Source organism: Bombus vosnesenskii, unplaced genomic scaffold, assembly GCF_011952255.1.
Source record: "Bombus vosnesenskii isolate JDL3184/JDL3185 unplaced genomic scaffold, Bvos_JDL3184-5_v1.1 scf7180000013444, whole genome shotgun sequence".
NCBI lineage: Eukaryota > Metazoa > Arthropoda > Insecta > Hymenoptera > Apidae > Bombus > Bombus vosnesenskii.
In genome coordinates, this window is record NW_022883055.1 from 760,997 (window position 1) to 777,885 (window position 16,889).

The 16,889-nt window shown below is 27.1% G+C and overlaps 3 protein-coding genes across 8 annotated transcripts; all 3 read right to left on the reverse strand.

Annotated features, from left to right (window-relative positions):
• Positions 1 to 238: 238 nt before the first annotated feature.
• Positions 239 to 2,057, reverse strand: LOC117238233 (adenylate kinase). Its single transcript, XM_033502981.1, has 4 exons — positions 1,752 to 2,057; positions 1,431 to 1,667; positions 1,107 to 1,274; positions 239 to 1,025 (listed from the first exon to the last, which is right to left on the reverse strand). Exons 1-4 carry the CDS (start codon positions 1,866 to 1,868, stop codon positions 789 to 791), a joined length of 759 nt encoding a protein of 252 aa, XP_033358872.1. The 5' UTR covers positions 1,869 to 2,057; the 3' UTR covers positions 239 to 788.
• A 2,909-nt stretch (positions 2,058 to 4,966) lies between these two features.
• LOC117238207 (guanine nucleotide exchange factor DBS-like) lies at positions 4,967 to 16,319 on the reverse strand. Of its 6 annotated transcripts, XM_033502911.1 has the most exons (18): positions 14,974 to 15,257; positions 14,526 to 14,878; positions 10,405 to 10,500; positions 10,207 to 10,321; positions 10,036 to 10,126; positions 9,718 to 9,948; positions 9,397 to 9,656; positions 9,079 to 9,313; positions 8,520 to 8,555; positions 7,862 to 8,056; positions 7,622 to 7,798; positions 7,371 to 7,556; positions 6,967 to 7,302; positions 6,560 to 6,877; positions 6,286 to 6,483; positions 5,997 to 6,205; positions 5,726 to 5,924; positions 4,967 to 5,637 (listed from the first exon to the last, which is right to left on the reverse strand). In XM_033502911.1, the coding sequence occupies exons 2-18, from the start codon at positions 14,596 to 14,598 to the stop codon at positions 5,410 to 5,412; spliced, it is 3,183 nt and encodes a 1,060-aa protein (XP_033358802.1). In that variant the 5' UTR covers positions 14,599 to 14,878; positions 14,974 to 15,257; the 3' UTR covers positions 4,967 to 5,409. The 6 variants fall into 6 exon arrangements, with proteins under 6 accessions (XP_033358802.1, XP_033358800.1, XP_033358803.1 ...); XM_033502909.1 differs by lacking the exons at positions 14,526 to 14,878; positions 14,974 to 15,257 and adding an exon at positions 15,902 to 16,318; XM_033502912.1 differs by lacking the exons at positions 14,526 to 14,878; positions 14,974 to 15,257 and adding an exon at positions 10,832 to 10,988.
• LOC117238209 lies at positions 11,892 to 14,519 on the reverse strand. The gene is made up of 3 exons (XM_033502915.1): positions 13,690 to 14,519; positions 13,091 to 13,295; positions 11,892 to 12,908 (listed from the first exon to the last, which is right to left on the reverse strand). The coding sequence occupies exons 2-3, from the start codon at positions 13,244 to 13,246 to the stop codon at positions 11,898 to 11,900; spliced, it is 1,167 nt and encodes a 388-aa protein (XP_033358806.1). The 5' UTR covers positions 13,247 to 13,295; positions 13,690 to 14,519; the 3' UTR covers positions 11,892 to 11,897.
• Positions 16,320 to 16,889: the final 570 nt, after the last annotated feature.

Below are 16,889 nucleotides of genomic sequence, written 5' to 3' on the forward strand. Positions count from 1 at the left end.
ATATATATATATAAATGAAACACTTCGTTAAAACTGTTTAATATTTTAAAATGCAGTGTTTTTTTTATCATTCATGTTAACAAATCATGTTCTTATTAAAATCTTACATAAGAAATCACATTGAAGTAAATTTCTTTAAAATTTTTGTGTTATTTATATTTACATCACTTATATTTAAATATCTTAATTATTGGATAGATCTTTTCTCTTGTACTAAAAAAAGTTCCAAAACATAATCTTCGATTATAAAAAGTCTAAGGAATGATATATATATTTTATGCAGAGAATGTTACAAGTCTTACGAAATGTATGTCTCAAAGAAATACAGTAAAAAGAAATGAAAATATACTCTATAACAGTATTTAAGTAAGTAAATCGTGTCTTCCATTATATATACATATGTTATTCTCTTATGCACTTAAATGGTTTTACATATCAAAGTATTATATCAAACTTGTTCTATTATTAAAATGTGTGCATTTGACTTATTAGCTTGTAATAGTTCTTTTTAAAACATATACATTATTTGCAATTTAACCAATGCAGTATGCACTTTTATTTTCTCTTCTTTTGTTTAATGTTTCATATAATGTACTCTATATTAGTTGTTCAAAAAATACACACTGTACTGACTATAAGTAGCGTAAATTATTTTTAAATGGGAAATCATATACCTAGATTACTAACTTCAGTTAAAAGTCATTTTGATACTAAAGCTTTTTTCAATTAACTACATATTGCCTTTAGTTTACAAGAGAAAAACGAGGTATATTTCTTTATTCAACATTTTAAAAGAGCCAACTGAAGAAACCTTTTTTTTTCTCTTCTTTAGTTGTTTTTAGGAAAATGTGGTCAATGTCTTTAAAAACGTTTTTAGGAGATTGAGCTGCATTAACATAATAATGAACCCCTTGTAAAGTATAATAATCAATCAAAGGTTGAGTTTGTGTATGATATGTTGCTAATCGTTTCTTCAATGTTTCTGCATTATCATCAGATCTTTTAATTAATGGCTCTCCAGTAATCTATTAACAAAATATTGTTTAATATATTTTTTAATTTCATATGTAAGTTGTAATTTAATAAAAATAATCATTATTAGTTACATCATCTTTCATATGTTCTTTAGGAGGAGAAAATTCTTCATGGTACGATCTGCCACTTGCAGGATGTATTAAACGACCTGTGATTCTCTTTATCAACAAATTATCATCAATTCCAAATTCTACCACAGCATCTAACTTGGTTTGTCTCTTCTTTAACATTTCATCAAGCTGTTGTAATAGAAAAGAAATGAATTTTAATAAAAAATATCAAAATCTTACCTCAATGTCATTTCAAGGTTATCGATAATCTTCTCAAGTTGAACAAAAACAAATTGTTATTAACTTCAGTCCATTAAGATATCACTATGAAGATATCAAGCTTACTTTTTCAGCTTGTGGTACACTTCTAGGAAAACCATCCAACAAAAAACCACGTTTACATTCAGGTTTATCTAGATTACTATCAATCATATTAACTACAAGATCATCACTGACTAATTTACCATCATCTATTACTTTTTTAATTTCTGTTCCAATAGCGGATCCAGAATTAATTTCTGCTCGAAGCATGTCACCTGTAGATAGATGACATACACAGTATCGTTCTTTCAATAGCGGTGCCTAAAATACAATCAGTATTCGATTAAACAATTAAATGTTTTAAAACTATTACATCCAAATTTGCGTAAAAAGAATTAATTTCACCTGTGTACCCTTACCGCAACCAGGTGGTCCTAATAAAACTGCATTAATTCCTCTACTCGGTACATCTTTTGAAACTTCTGAAATTTCCTTTGGCACTGCTTCTGCACGCGGAGCCATTTTTTTGTTATCGCTAACTTTTTTAGTAAAATTGTCAGAAATTTACGAAAACGATTATATTAAAGATTACTATCAAGAATATAAATCACTGTTATACACAACGTGTCCAACAAATATGCACCATAAATTCCTCTGATTCTTCCAAAAGAATGTAGCGCAATGATTCGTCCTTTGTACTATGTATATACATACAACACTTACCTCATCTATCGTTCTAAATTCAAATTAATATCGATTTAAATCAAATTAAATCGATTGTACAAATTTAAATTTAAATTTCGATTTCAAACATTCTAAAATTAATTTTAATCGTGTTCATTAACGGATAGAGAGTCTTAATAATCCCTACAACATTTACTAAAGAATATGAATCTGACAAAATATAAGATAGTATTTTATACACATAGCCATATTCAAAGTATGTATATTTATACATTTCTATCGTAAAATTAGAAAATAAAGCTATAGGTTTAATAAACTTAAGTATAGACTTACGTGGATAAATTATTTTTGGAATTCATATATGTTTTTATCTTATTATATTATTTTAATAAACACACAGACAATACATTAAACAAAATACAATATTAAATACACTAGTTTTAACCTAGTCTCGAATTTTAAATACTTATTACAAACTATGACTTTTATGGCTGTTAATTTAAACATAATATCATTATTATCATTATTATTATTATCATTATTATTACAATTAATATTGATTGAACTAATATTAATTGATCAGAACTTCATTGTTTCAACAAAAACCTAAATTCTTTTTTACTAAAATTTTTGTATGGCAAGCTTATTCTTCAATGCTTAATTATATTATACATTGATGAAATATTAATATTTAAGTTAATCTCGCGTAAAAATAAATTATATTAAAATTACCTGAAAGGAACAACAAAAAGAACCCTTTATTAGAAGCTTATAGACAATATTTCAATCAGGATTGATATTTCTTTTTTGAATTAAATTAGATCTCAATTTTGTAAACAAAACTAACATCTCTAATAATATTCCTAATAATTACAGCCTATTTCTATTAATATATTGTACAGAATAAACATTTTCCTTTCTGTAAAATCATCCAGTTTTCTTTTCTAAAAAAAAAAATACAATAATAACATTGCTTTATTTGTTTCAAAAATTATTATTACATCCACATGCATTCATAATAGAACCATTCCACATTTCACATATAATTATTGTCTATGTATTAATGTAATATTATCTACAAAAATTCTGATAACCTAAATATTTGTTTCTTTTCTATATTAAGTACATATTGGAACACAAAAATCCAATAAAAAAACATACAAAAAATTAAAATTTGGTTATTTTTTGCAAGCAGAATAATTAATCAGATTTAAAATCATTTCCGTAACTATTTACCACATTCAAATTTTATTATCACAATGTTGCTATATCTGAATATACATAAAATCTAACGTTTTTTTAAAATGCAAAAGAAGTAAATCAAAGGTTAAATATCAAATAAAATAATTTAATTGATGAATTATTGAATCCTATAACTAGTTAATATTAGGACGGCGTAAAGGTGGGTGAGAATGATAAATAATAAACTAAAAATTAATAGTTAACGATTATAAATTAATAATGTTTTCATTGCCTTACTATCCCAAGAAAAGATGCACAATTTTCTTTGGTCTAAAATCAACATTTTCTATTAATAAAACATTAACAATGTAGCTATTAATCTTATTTCCAAATTATTTAAATATCATATTTATTATGATATCCATATATTATAACACGAATTTATTTCAATAATAGCCATACTACTAAAATAAATTATTTGTACTCAATATATATATATCTATATATCTTATAATCACAATAGAATTTTGTTATATATAAATAACATATAAATTATAGTTAATTAACATTTTCCAAGCAATGTAAATCATGATCCCAATCATAAAAAGAATGTAATAATTGCACATTTAACTATAAAAGAAAGATATTAATTCATAACAATTTCTTATTTAGTTCTTCTATATCCATATAAATTTTCAGTACAAATTATATTATACCTATTCCATTATCATTAAATATTTAAGAAATTGATGAATTATCAATCCTGCAAAAATTGGAATTGCTTTTTTACTGGAATATTCTTCTAAAGTTTATTACAGTATTATATTATATATTGCACAATGCTTGGTGTTAATTTTCATGCTCTTGAGAACTTGTGTATATATTACTTAATAATCTATAATCGTTCATTTCTTTTTCATTAAATATTTTAAATAAGATATTTTTTACGTACTAAAATAGTACTAATATCAAGCTGTTTGGTCACAAAGACTTATTAACAGTATATTCTCTATTTTACCTACACTAATGTTTCAACAAAGTACTTCTGCTAAATTCTTATAATTCAATCGCAGAAGTATTAAACAAATACTCGTACACTCGTTATAATTTTAAAGACTTCATAATCACTCTTGAATAATTTGCAAATATTCTAAATTCGTTTTTTAGTTTCGAAAACTATGTTCTATTAAATTATTTGTAAAAATAAATAAACTATATCAATGATAATATAATACTATTATAATAAATATGTAAATAATAATTTTATTACATAATTTTACTGAAAAATATTTTATAAATATAACACAGATATATTTGATTTCTTTTTGTAACTGTACACAAGCTTTGTTATTTAAAAAATGTTACGAGCGTTGCTAATAGATTACAAAAAATAAAAATATTCCAAATCTAATATGAACTTTGGAATATTTGCATATAGTTAAATATTATACAGGTCACAAGTATAGATAAATTTCATAAATTGTAATTTTATATAACTTTTATGGAAGTAGTAACTGTGTGATTGAAATGATTGCATTTCATTGTAGTTATTTTCTTTGCAATATTAGAAAATGCAAAGTTGAATACAAATCCGTATAATTTACTTTACTATAACTGTATTATATGTATATGTAAATATGCATATGTGCGTGCATAAATTTTTTAATCCGCTATCCAAATACATTTTATACAATTCTATAAATATTATTCTTTTTGTAAGAATAAATCTAGTTAATATTATTTTTCTGTAGTAAATGCAAATTTTATTTGCTTGCGTAAAGCGCTTCCACCAACAAATTCTTTCGTAATATACTTTATGTAGTAAAAAAGTTTATGCATTTTTTCATTCCCTGGTTTTTCGTTATTTATACCTTTTTATGAAGGATTAACTAATTAGGTTAATATCTTAGATTCTCCTCATCTAATTTTCCATCTCAAAAGTTATATATGTGGCTCTAATTATTCACAGATTAATCATATAGATCAAGCATATATTGCTATATCATACGGTCTGAAATAAGTTTCGTTATATTGTATGTATATTATGCAAAATTTCTGAATTCTTGTCTATATCTTTGTATGCATTATAAAATCTGTCAATATATGATTGTTAATTTTATACTTCAACAAGTGATATTCTTTGAATACATGCATGAATCTAACACACTAGGAAAATCTAGTGTGTTAGACGCCTGTTTCATATGGTTTCTTGGCTGTTAACTGATTGTGAGCTACGTGAACTCTTCCGATTCATTGGTTCCAAGTAAGCTGCTGGTGCCCACCCTTCTATTCCAGTACTTATTAATTTTACAAACCACCAACCAGCACATCCGACTTTAAGAAGCTCTAGATTGTCTCCCTCGCGCATTGTAACTTCTGATTGACCAACTGCACAATAATCAGCTAATGCTACATATCTTCCACCCTAATTGAATACAAAATTGATAGCATATTAGCTTTCTAATTATTTAAGCATCTAACTATTTAATTACACTATTTGAAATGAAACTTACAGGAGCAGGACCAGGATTTTCACTGAAAGCATCTTCATCATCAGTATTACTGTTTTCTGAACTCCATGCAATATCATCTTCAGTTGACTGTGAAATATCTGTAATATGCGATATAACACTGCTACCATCAACTGAAAGAGTTCTTAACGATCCTGAAACGCTGCCTTGAGCTTCCCATGAAATCGTTTGCCGCAAAGGTCTACAAATATTTTGTGCAAAATTATTATAATCATTAAAGTTTTTAACGTGTCCTATAAATAATAATATATACTTGTGATTGGTTTTTCCAAGAGCAGAATTTTGTTTCCCTTTAAGCTCAGCCAATTGAGACATTAAAACGCCTTTAATTTGACGCACCCAAGACTGTTTGACATCAACTGTAGATGCTTGTATAGTATGCACTTCAGCTCGACCTTGTAGCCAAATTTCGAAACGTCTTGCATCACCTTTTACCGATTCTGTTAATCCAATTTGTGACATCTATAAAAAATAAGATTATGCTCTTTAGATATAATATAAATAAAGTGAATAAAAAATATGAAATAGATATTAAAAATTACCTTTAGATATCTTTTGAAATGGTATGTAGCTTTATTATGAGCTTGTGGTTTACTATGTTTACAAAATATAAATGCCTTTTCGTATAAGAATATATGTCGCTGTGATGGTTTTAACCTGAGAAGCCGTTCTCGTTTACTGCTACTCCATACACTGAAAGAACCTTGCAATAAGAGTTCACCTTGTGCATTTAGATCGCCCTAAAAAGGATATGCATTTTTAGTATTACATCATTGAATGGCATAAACAATTACTTTTAAATAATATTATGCCTACACCAAATCCAGTAATTGCAGTCTGATGCATGCTGTCATTAACGCATTTTAATACAACAAGCATACAATCTAATGCTTCTTGTAATTCAGTACAACACGATGGTTCGTCGCTATATTTTAAAAGATCTTTCAACAACAATTGGTATTTTGTTATACGTTGAACAGGCTTTAGAAGGTATGCAGCAAGGTGTAATTTGTGACCAAGCTTTTGTTGACAAGCTGCAAGAAACTGTGGTTCATTTTGTATCTGTTCTCGTAATTTTTCAGATCTCGGAATGTTTTGACAATAATAACTATATAATCTGAAGAACATCTCGCGCTAAAAAGATAAATGCATCTCATATTAAAAAATATGTATGTTAATATTGTATTAATTGATTAAAATTGCGTATATGTATAGATATTTACCCTTTGTACAAAACATAACGCGACAAGTTCGGTATTTGAAATACAATTTTCTAAATCTTTTAAAAATGTTTCTCCATGAAAAATGTATATATCTTCTAAGTTTCCAAATAAAATATCTCCTTTGCCGACTAATGCTGCTGGTACTAAATGAGCCATTGCTTCATTTATTAATTCCATTTTGTATCCTTTAATTATAGTACCTAACTCAGCAACATAAATTCGTTCAGTTTCAACTAGTTCCGCTAAAACATGTCCACGCTTTAAACGTAAAGCTTCTGTGTCTTTAGATTCACTTTCTGGAGATGAAGATTCCCCTTCTATAGGACTCATCTCCATCTAAAGAAATATAATCAAGAAATAAAAAAAATTGAAAATATGTCAAATTAAGTAAAATAAGAATTTACCTTCGGCATAGTGTTAGCTTTTTTAAGAATTCTTCCAGGTTTAACAATTTGAGGCAGTGATTGCAATGGTTTAACTGGTTCAGGTGTTACAGTTTGAACTGGTCTTGCTGGTTTAATTAATTGCTGTTTTAGTGTCATTATTCTTTTATCACACATCAAAGACACATCTTCTATTCTTTGCAAAACCTAATAATTTATTTTATAAGCACAACAATTTTATAAATATAATTTTATTTACATAATATACATACTTGAGTAATAAGAGCCTTAGTTTCAGGCATTACAGAGTCTTGAAAAATACATCTGGGATGGTGAAATTCTTCAGCAGCTTCTATTAATTCTTGTAATTCTTGAAGTGCTTGATCAGGTGGAGTCGTATTGTTTTGTGAGGCAAGTAATTCTATACCACGTGTACACCATGTGTTTGCCTATTATGTATATATATTTAGAAATAGACATCGTTTCAGATAATTTTAAATATAAACAATTACCTTATCTATACGTTCCATGAGTTCCCTACATTTAGTTAACATATGTAATCGTCTTTCTAATCTTTGACTTAGAATAGTACAAATCCTCTGTAGTTCCACGCACTTTGGTTCTACAACATCTGTAGGACATTGATGCCTCCCAGATAATAGTTGTTGACCAGCAGATATCACCTCCTCTGCTCGTTCTATATCTCCCTATAAATGTATGTAATTTTATTCATGTTTAAAAATATGAAAATAACATTAATAAGAAAACTACAAACAGTCATCAAATGTTTTCATCAATTGTCACTGTTTTGTCTAGAAAAAGTATTAAAAAAAAAGTACTATCTTACGTGCAGTGTAAAGTGAGAAATAATAATGACATTCATTCTCAAAGTCCATCATGCCAGTATAAGGCATGAATTAAATCCCTATTTTTTTTCGTTTTTGATAAGTAATTTTTAAGCTTTAAATGTGCGTGAGTATGCAGTTGACATAACTAAACGCTTGATAGGGATTTAATTCACAAACCCATAAATTGTTATACTTAATAATTATTTTATTGTATTTCAAGATACAGTAAATAGAATTAAAAAATTGAAATAATTATTATCGTCGTATTTAAATATGTAAATCTATCACAAAATATATGTATTTTGTTGAGTGGATTGCTTACCAAGACCCAAATCCACATGGTATGCAACAAATAGGACTATCGACAAAATGAGGAAAGCGATGCAAAATAACATTTGTGCATGATGTGCATTATATGTATGTGTATCTACATATAAATATTATTCAAACCAGAATTTTCATTAAAATTTTTTAACAATTTTGTAGTGGATATTAATTTATATACATATCTCAATTTTTAAATATCTAAAATAAATGTATTAAAATAAATGCTTTATAATACTGGTTCGAATATTATACCTTGCTGCCTTAAGTGCATTGTGAACATTCTCAAACTTAAAATATTGATATTAATATTAATATTTGTTTTTCTTTCATCATATAATTTTATTAGTTATATAGAGTTGAAAGTGATATAAACAATTATTTTATATAGAAGTATTTTTAAATATTATTGACCCAGATTTGTAAATATATTTATTTAGACAGATTAGCTCTATTTTATTGCTTGTGTACTTTTGTTGTTTTGCATAGATTAGAATATATGTTTGTTTAATATGTAATAAAAATGCATGTATATATGTATAAATAAAGGTACATACTCTACATATTCTTTGAAATGCTGATGTGTCACAAACTAACTGCTCAACCCTTGCTTGAGTTTCTCCTACTTCTGTCATTTCTTCTATAGTTTTTAGATGTTGATCTAATATTGCTTGTAACTCTCTAAAGTCAGCTTCAAATTGTCTTAATGCTAAGCAGTGTCTCAAACGAGAACTATGATGTGTCCAAAACAGGTCAAAAGTGCGTTCTGTTTCTTCTAACTGAACAAGCAATCTAAAAACAAATAATAACTTTTAATTCTTGTTCTCAATAAAGAAAAATTGTTGTAATTAGTGTTGAACTAAATTATCTTCTACCTTTCTATTGCTGCAACATTTCCTAATCTATCAGCTGTTCCCTTGCCAGTTAATTGTCTTACACTATCCAATAATGCTTCACCATGTCTTGCAGCACTAAGAATTTCTTCTTTTAATTCATTGTATTCTACTTGTTGTTGAGATAGTAAAGATGTAGTTGCAACTGTATTATTAGGAAATTCAATTTCGGCTAAACGCCGAGTGAAAGAATCCAATGCGAGAGATACGTCTTGAGTCATTGATGAAAATTTTTCTAAACTCTAAAAAATTTTTAATATAGAGAAGTAGTTATTTTTATATTATTTTTATTATTCTACTTACAATTCTATTTTGTATCCAAGTGTGATGACAATATGGCAAGGTACCACCCAGTTGTTCAGTTAACTGATCTTTATCTATAAGTTCATGAAGTTCAGCAACATTTGCTAAAAATATAACTCTAAATTTGAAATCTTCTCTAAATAGCTTGTTTGATACTTCTGAAATAGCTTTTTGTAAAAATCCAGCTGGACGCAGAACATATGCTACATGAACTAAACCAGGAAAAAAGCCCTAAAATATAAGATAATTACTAACAGAACTATCAAAACTTTTCCTTATATTATCATTGTATGTTTTATTATATATATATATGCTCACAGAGATCTTTAATAACACAGTTTTCACAGAGTTCCACTTATCATTTCTTCTATCAATAATTAAGTGGAATCCAAGATCTGCTTCTTGTAATCTAAAAATTATCAGATATTTTAAATGATTTTTCCAACATGTAACTGTACATATTAATAACACTGAAAGTTGAAATCTCACGTTGGCACAGAAGTAAGATACAGCATGAGACGTTGGTAATCCAAGTCAGATAAATTATGAAAATTACCATTATCTGGAAAAGTAATTATAGGACATCCTTCTCGAGTTTTTCCTCCTATATATGTGGAACATGTTATTTTAAAAATGCAATGATTAAATAATATATTCTTCAACGACATTAATCAAATTTTATCTCACCTGCTATAATAGCATACTGTGATTGAAGAAGGTCTGCAACATCTCGGATTGCCAAATCTCCATTTTCAATCTCACCTGTCATGCTCTCTACATCTTCTAAAAAATGTAAAATCAAGTGAATTACATATTTTAAAATGTAAATATATACAATATATGTAATATTAAATAATGTTATGACTGATTGAATAATACTATGAATCAAAGTACTTATATTTCCATTTTATAATATATAAATATTTATACATCATTACAACACATATATCTCATGGTGTATTTACATAATATTGAACATACAATATAATTACACAATAAATTTGTAAATAAATTGTATTAATAATTTTTAATAAAAATAACTTCAACTACATAGCTCTATAGTTATTTAAAATAAGTATTTAGTAAAATTATATACAATTGTATTGATAATCACTTATGCAATATTTGCTATATGTCAAAGTGAGATCTCAGAGTGCACTTATATGACCTTGCTGATTCCAACTAAATGAAGTAGTTTCCTGCTGTATCTACAATATTTCAGCTATAACTGTAAAGCAAGAGGCTCTCAAACTATAAATTGACATTATTATAATTATAAAGACATATATACTTCTATAAAAAAACAAATCTTTCTAGAATAAAAAATATGTTAATATAATTATGATTAAGTATAGCATTATTATTATTAATAAATTATTAATAATAAATATTGTAAAATAAATATATACATAGAACACAGTTTGTTATGAATTAAATTTTCATGTTATTATTTTCAATAGCAAAGTTTAACATTTACTTGTACAGTTTCCCCTTTTTGCAATTTTTTAAAATGTATAATTTTAATATACTGTTTTCAAATTTTATATAATATTAATAGTTTAATGTATAAAATGTTAATATTTTTTAAAGTGATTACTGATTTTCTACCCTTTTGATTTATATATTAGAATTCAGCCCTGATAGGACATACTTACGATAACTACATTTTTGTATTACTCTTATTTGTAATATGTGATTGTTCCACAACTATGCAGATAGGGTATAATAAGAAAAAAACCATAAATTGAAAAAATACAAATTATTTATTATCTAAAATATTATATATATGTGTATAATTATATATATATAATTATATTAATTATATATACATACTTGGTTTACAGATTAATCAATATGACACAACCACACATCAAATCATGATTCTTCCCTTTGTTTGTTTAAATAAAATAAATATTTAATAACTAATGAGCGGATTTTTATGAATTAATAAAAAGACCGTTAATGTATTATTTCTTGAACACTCAATCTACCTCAGGCATATTTTTTAATTGTAATAATATAAGCATATGAAGAAAATATACCTGTTTTATTGGGTAATTTATACAGTCATTTTATAAAATTTTATTTTATTTCATATGTATATTTTCAAATATATTATCTTTTTAATTGTATTTAGATATTAAATGTAAGAGACATTTTATTTTTTAACATCATCTATTTTAGACAGATAATGCTGATTTATTGACTAGAAGTCCACTTGTAGTTATCTGATAACTCACGCCATCTTGTAGTTTGCTAATTGGTGTTAAAAAATAAGTATCACTTTGTCCTGTTTGGCTAGCAATTAATAAAGGTAATATGGCATTGCCTTCTGTTATCAGATCTGCTGATTTGGATGTTCCATCATCAATTGTATCTTTTTTCTCCAAGTCAGTTTTACTACATCCTTGATTTTGTATATTCTGATTCCTGATCATGAATTCTAACTTAGAAAATTTTACTTGTGGGAATTGAACTTTCATAAATCTTCTAAATGTTGAATACCCCATTATTTTTATATCAGGAGACATTTTTCTACAATACTGTATATATGAATTGTACACTACTTTGCGTGTAATGTTTGATGGAAGATGTAATTGTGCATTTTTTGCAACTTTCGTCTTTTGTTTTGTTTCTTGCAATTCAATAAAATTTTTTAAGAATTCTGTAGCAATTTTATAAATATCTAAGGAAAACGTATTGTGAGGAATTTTTCCATGATTTCCATGAACTCGTGGGGTAACACCATGGGTCATTAAGTGTTTCCTAATTCGTTTTATTTGATAATGTGTACAGTTTTCTAGGTATAAAAAAGCATCCAAACATACTCTTCTACCCTGATATACATATTGTGCACGTAATCTACGTCGCTCTGTATGTCGTACCGTTTCATATGGATTGGTCAAACAGGCCATGGTAACGCCCATTAAATACATATCATGTTCAGCCTTTGTTAATTCTGCAATATTTAATCTATGACGATATACTGTTTCAGGATTTAAACCTTTAAAGCACTGATCATCCTGACATTCACATCCTCTTTTAAATCTTTGTAGCACTTGAGTTAGATTATCTTCTAACTTTGTGGATTCATAATTTGATTCTCCTTCATTTTTATGTTTCTTCACTTTCATTTTTGTTACGTTTTTCTTTGGCTTGAAGGTACTACTTGTTGCATCCATATGTATTTTCTGTAATATAAAAGTTTTTTTATATATTATGGAAAATGTTGTTAATAGATCATTAATAGATAACTTCATGTCTTAACATTATACTGGTATAAAATTAAAAGATATGACGATTAATTGATATTGATATATACTACCATAAAAATATTCTTTTTTATATTGTTTTAACACAGATGTTTACTTACCTTTTCTCTTATTTGTGTATATGTCAACTCATCATTAACCATACATTGACAAGTGGATACTTCTACCTTTTGATTTTTATTACGTAAAGTATCTTGCAATGTTACAATATCTGGTTGCATTTCAATCTCATTTTTTTCACATAAATTAGTATCCATATTCCACTTAATATTATACAATGAGGTATCTTTTAACTCTTTATATGTTCTGGTAAACAGTAATATTTCAATGATAAAATTATACAAACAAAAATAAAAAAAAATCGATGATAGAAATCAAGTATTGTCTGTTTAAAAAATACTTTACAATAAAAATTTCGGATAGAAAGATTCTAAACAAGTGATCAGCTGATTAATGTCAGTTATATGTTTGTGTCAATTATAAAATTTGTTTAAATTTATTTAGCAAAAAATAAATCAGAAATTATAAAGTAAATGATAAAGAAAATTATAACGAATAACATAAATGACGAAACGAAGAGACGAATTTATTATTTTGATTTTTATTTAGAAAACTACATCCGACATCGACAAGGTTGAGAATCACTACACATAATGGCTTTCCATCTTTATGGGTATGTGGCAAGTCAAATTTTACTTACCTTTTTTTAATTTGACCTCGCGATTATTTTCACAGTCAATTATAAATATCTTTCAAAAAATACCACATTTGAAATGTATGCTGTCACGGTATAATTTTTTCGCAAATTTTAATAATACCGGGTAACATTATAAAGCACTACGTTTAATGATATGGCGAATCTAGTTCTTAATATATCGTGGAGGGGATAACAGTGCTAGTCCAGTATAAATGGAACAATTTCCATGTTATATTCGTATAAATGGCTAAAGTTGTCAAAATAATTTCAAATAATCAACATTTGTTTAAATTCTTTTTAACTTTGATGAACAAAGAAAAATCTATAATTCTGCTAATTTGTTTAATAAATAGTTATGTCATATATTATTTAAAAAACATTGTTTCAAATTTACTTAAATTTGGATTCGATTTTCATAAGAATCATTAAGTCATGATATATTTAAATATACATATTCAAATAATGAAAAAAGAAATTTTAAAACGTATTACGTATATACATATACATATGTAAGAACATATTCATATATTCATTGTAATATGAATTTGAGATATGAAATTGACAAATATTCATAGCAAGTTGTCCATTAAATTGTATTAGAAATTTATAATTATAATATTGATTTTGTGTTTATGTAATATGACTATCACTAACATGTAAACAAATCGGGTTGTCTCATAAATCAATAATCTGTTTATAGTTCGAATAAAATTATAAAAGGAAAATATAATTATCGCGCAGATCGTTTATACTTCGAATTTTTGGAATATTTCTTTTAGTGACATTTTTATGCATTAAATTAATTTAGGAAGTAGTAGAATAAAGTGTCTGATCCAAACCTGCACATTTCGTCGAGCAGTGTTGATGACAGGGGCAGTTGCAGCCGTGTGTTGACTTTCGTCGAAGAATCATACTGTGCTTTTTTATTTCACTAAATAATCGTTTTTTACGTGTTACAAAATATCACGCGATATTATCAATAAAATCAACACTTCACGCAACAATTTGATTTATCGTCAATATTACAAGTCTACTCTATTACTGATATATATGAAATATCCTAATTTTTTCGTGTGCATTAATTTGGTGGAATTTCATTATAGTCGATTTTTATTTTCCACTCGGATATTATAGTCTATATTTCCAATTAGTCTTACGCACTCAATGCCTCGAAATAACTGCAACGCGATCACTTTATCCAAGAATAAAATGAATTAATTAGTAAATCTGTTAATAATATATAATATATTGATGTAAAAATTCTAATTATAAGATAAAGATGATTACATTGATTCGGTGCTTTTAAAACTTTATTGAATGCATCTCGCAACTTGTAATCCTGCAGTTTTATGACTTTTCACCATAAAACACCTACAACGGACGACGACCTCTATCGTAACTTAACAGAGTATGCGACGCCATAATGTTCCACAGTAGAAGTAAAGACAAGACGAAACAACCAATCACGAAAGACTCGATTCCTAAAGTGGGGTAACTGCACGTGACTTGCAGCATGTCAGTCAAAAGTGTCCGATTAAACGTGGATTACGCTAAAATTCTATATAATTCTACTATGTTATTACTTTATCATTGAATTGAAAACAGGCTGGATTATAAAAGGGTCGCGTGATAGATTTTTAATATATTTTTTCAATTGCAGCATCTATGTTATAAGAAATAAATAATATGAATGCGTATGTATGCAATAATTCCTTCATTGTACGATATAATCCTAATGAAAGTTTTGACGTATAATAATTAAACCAAATAACGTATAAAACGTCTGCTCTTTAAATATATTATAATTTTTAATTTATATCATGCAAGATAAGTAAATAAGAATGATTATCCATCATTAAAAAAAAAGTTTATACATTTAACGCATTTATGACAAAAATTAAAACAATACATAATATACTAAACTTAAGATAAGACTTACTACGCAAACTTACAATTATAATATAATTTAACAAAAGACAATAAGGAAACTATGAAACATTAAGTTTAAATGTATTCAAACTAACAATATTATTAGAAAGCGAATGTATGAAAATATGCAAGGAACGCCCAAAAAATCAATCGAAAACAGTGCAGAATTGAAAATAAGTGCATGCGGTGGAGGAAGTAACAGAAAGAGTAGTGGAGAATAACTAAAATTTGAACCTGACAAGACAATAAATTATACTGAAATTATACAAAATTCTCGAAAACTTACCAGCTTCCAAGATTTCGAGATCCAGGTTTCCACTTCGACTATGACTGATACTACTGCTACAAGCATTATAACTGGACCTATGAGACTCTTCCATTGCGCGGGAGGCACTGCGTTTGAACTGTTCCAAAAAACTGTCTATTTGATTTTCGATGCTGGTCGGCGAGCTGGCCATCTTTTTGCGCGCCACTCCTCAGTGAACGTCAACGTGCTGGAGATGGGAATGGAAGTTGATCTCATGGGTGCGCGGTTTTTCAACCGCGACGATAAATTCGGTCTAAGGTGTTCGAGCTACATTTTACGGTGTCAAACTATCTACACCATTAGATTAGAAGAATTAGAACGCACAAGCGAACAAATCGCTAGAATTTTGTCGACTGTTGTATCTCCTCCCGCTACACGAAGCATGTTTGTTTGTCGTCGAGAAACGCCCGGAACTGAAACGACGCATCGCTTACTGCAATGTTTTCGCGATAGGTGTCGCGAATGGTTGTGAAATTCGCGCATATAACGTACTAATACAAAAGAGGTATGTGATGTGATATGTATCATGTAACTATCTGTATCTCATTTGTGGTACTGCACTTGTTTATTACAACTTTGATTTTTATTCGGTTTGTACGATTTTATAAGATAAATGACCGAGTAAGTGCTCCTTTACTTAATCTCTTTCTTCTGTATATTATTTTATGCATATTTTTGTTCATTTAATGTTCACGAAGTATATAAACAAATTTAAGATGAAGTTTTAAAGTAGAATTTATATTACTCTTAATTAAAAAAGGTTCAAACTATGTTTATTGAATATATGAAAAATTAATATTTTATTATTTAGAACAAGTTACACATCGCTTCAGAACTTGGAGTTCACTGTCATTTATTAACATTTCTATCATTAATGATAAACTAATAAACAATTGACAGAAGTTTACAAATTAAAAAATAAAAGATTTCTGTTATTATATGTACATATGCTTGTATATACACCATA

Excerpts from the sequence above, each read along its gene's own strand:
- LOC117238207 (XM_033502907.1), bottom strand. The coding sequence starts at position 16,073 with ATGGCCAGCTCGCCGACCAGCATCGAAAATCAAATAGACAGTTTTTTG. Across the intron at positions 9,314-9,396 it reads AATGTTGCAGCAATAGAAAG|ATTGCTTGTTCAGTTAGAAG; the intron begins GTAGAAGATAAT and ends ATTTGTTTTTAG. Across the intron at positions 5,638-5,725 it reads AAAATCCTGGTCCTGCTCCT|GGTGGAAGATATGTAGCATT; the intron begins GTAAGTTTCATT and ends GTATTCAATTAG.
- LOC117238233 (XM_033502981.1), bottom strand. The coding sequence starts at position 1,868 with ATGGCTCCGCGTGCAGAAGCAGTGCCAAAGGAAATTTCAGAAGTTTCA. Across the intron at positions 1,668-1,751 it reads GTTGCGGTAAGGGTACACAG|GCACCGCTATTGAAAGAACG; the intron begins GTGAAATTAATT and ends ATTGTATTTTAG. Across the intron at positions 1,275-1,430 it reads GTGTACCACAAGCTGAAAAA|CTTGATGAAATGTTAAAGAA; the intron begins GTAAGCTTGATA and ends CTATTACAACAG.
- LOC117238209 (XM_033502915.1), bottom strand. The coding sequence starts at position 13,246 with ATGGATACTAATTTATGTGAAAAAAATGAGATTGAAATGCAACCAGAT. Across the intron at positions 12,909-13,090 it reads ATACACAAATAAGAGAAAAG|AAAATACATATGGATGCAAC; the intron begins GTAAGTAAACAT and ends TTTATATTACAG.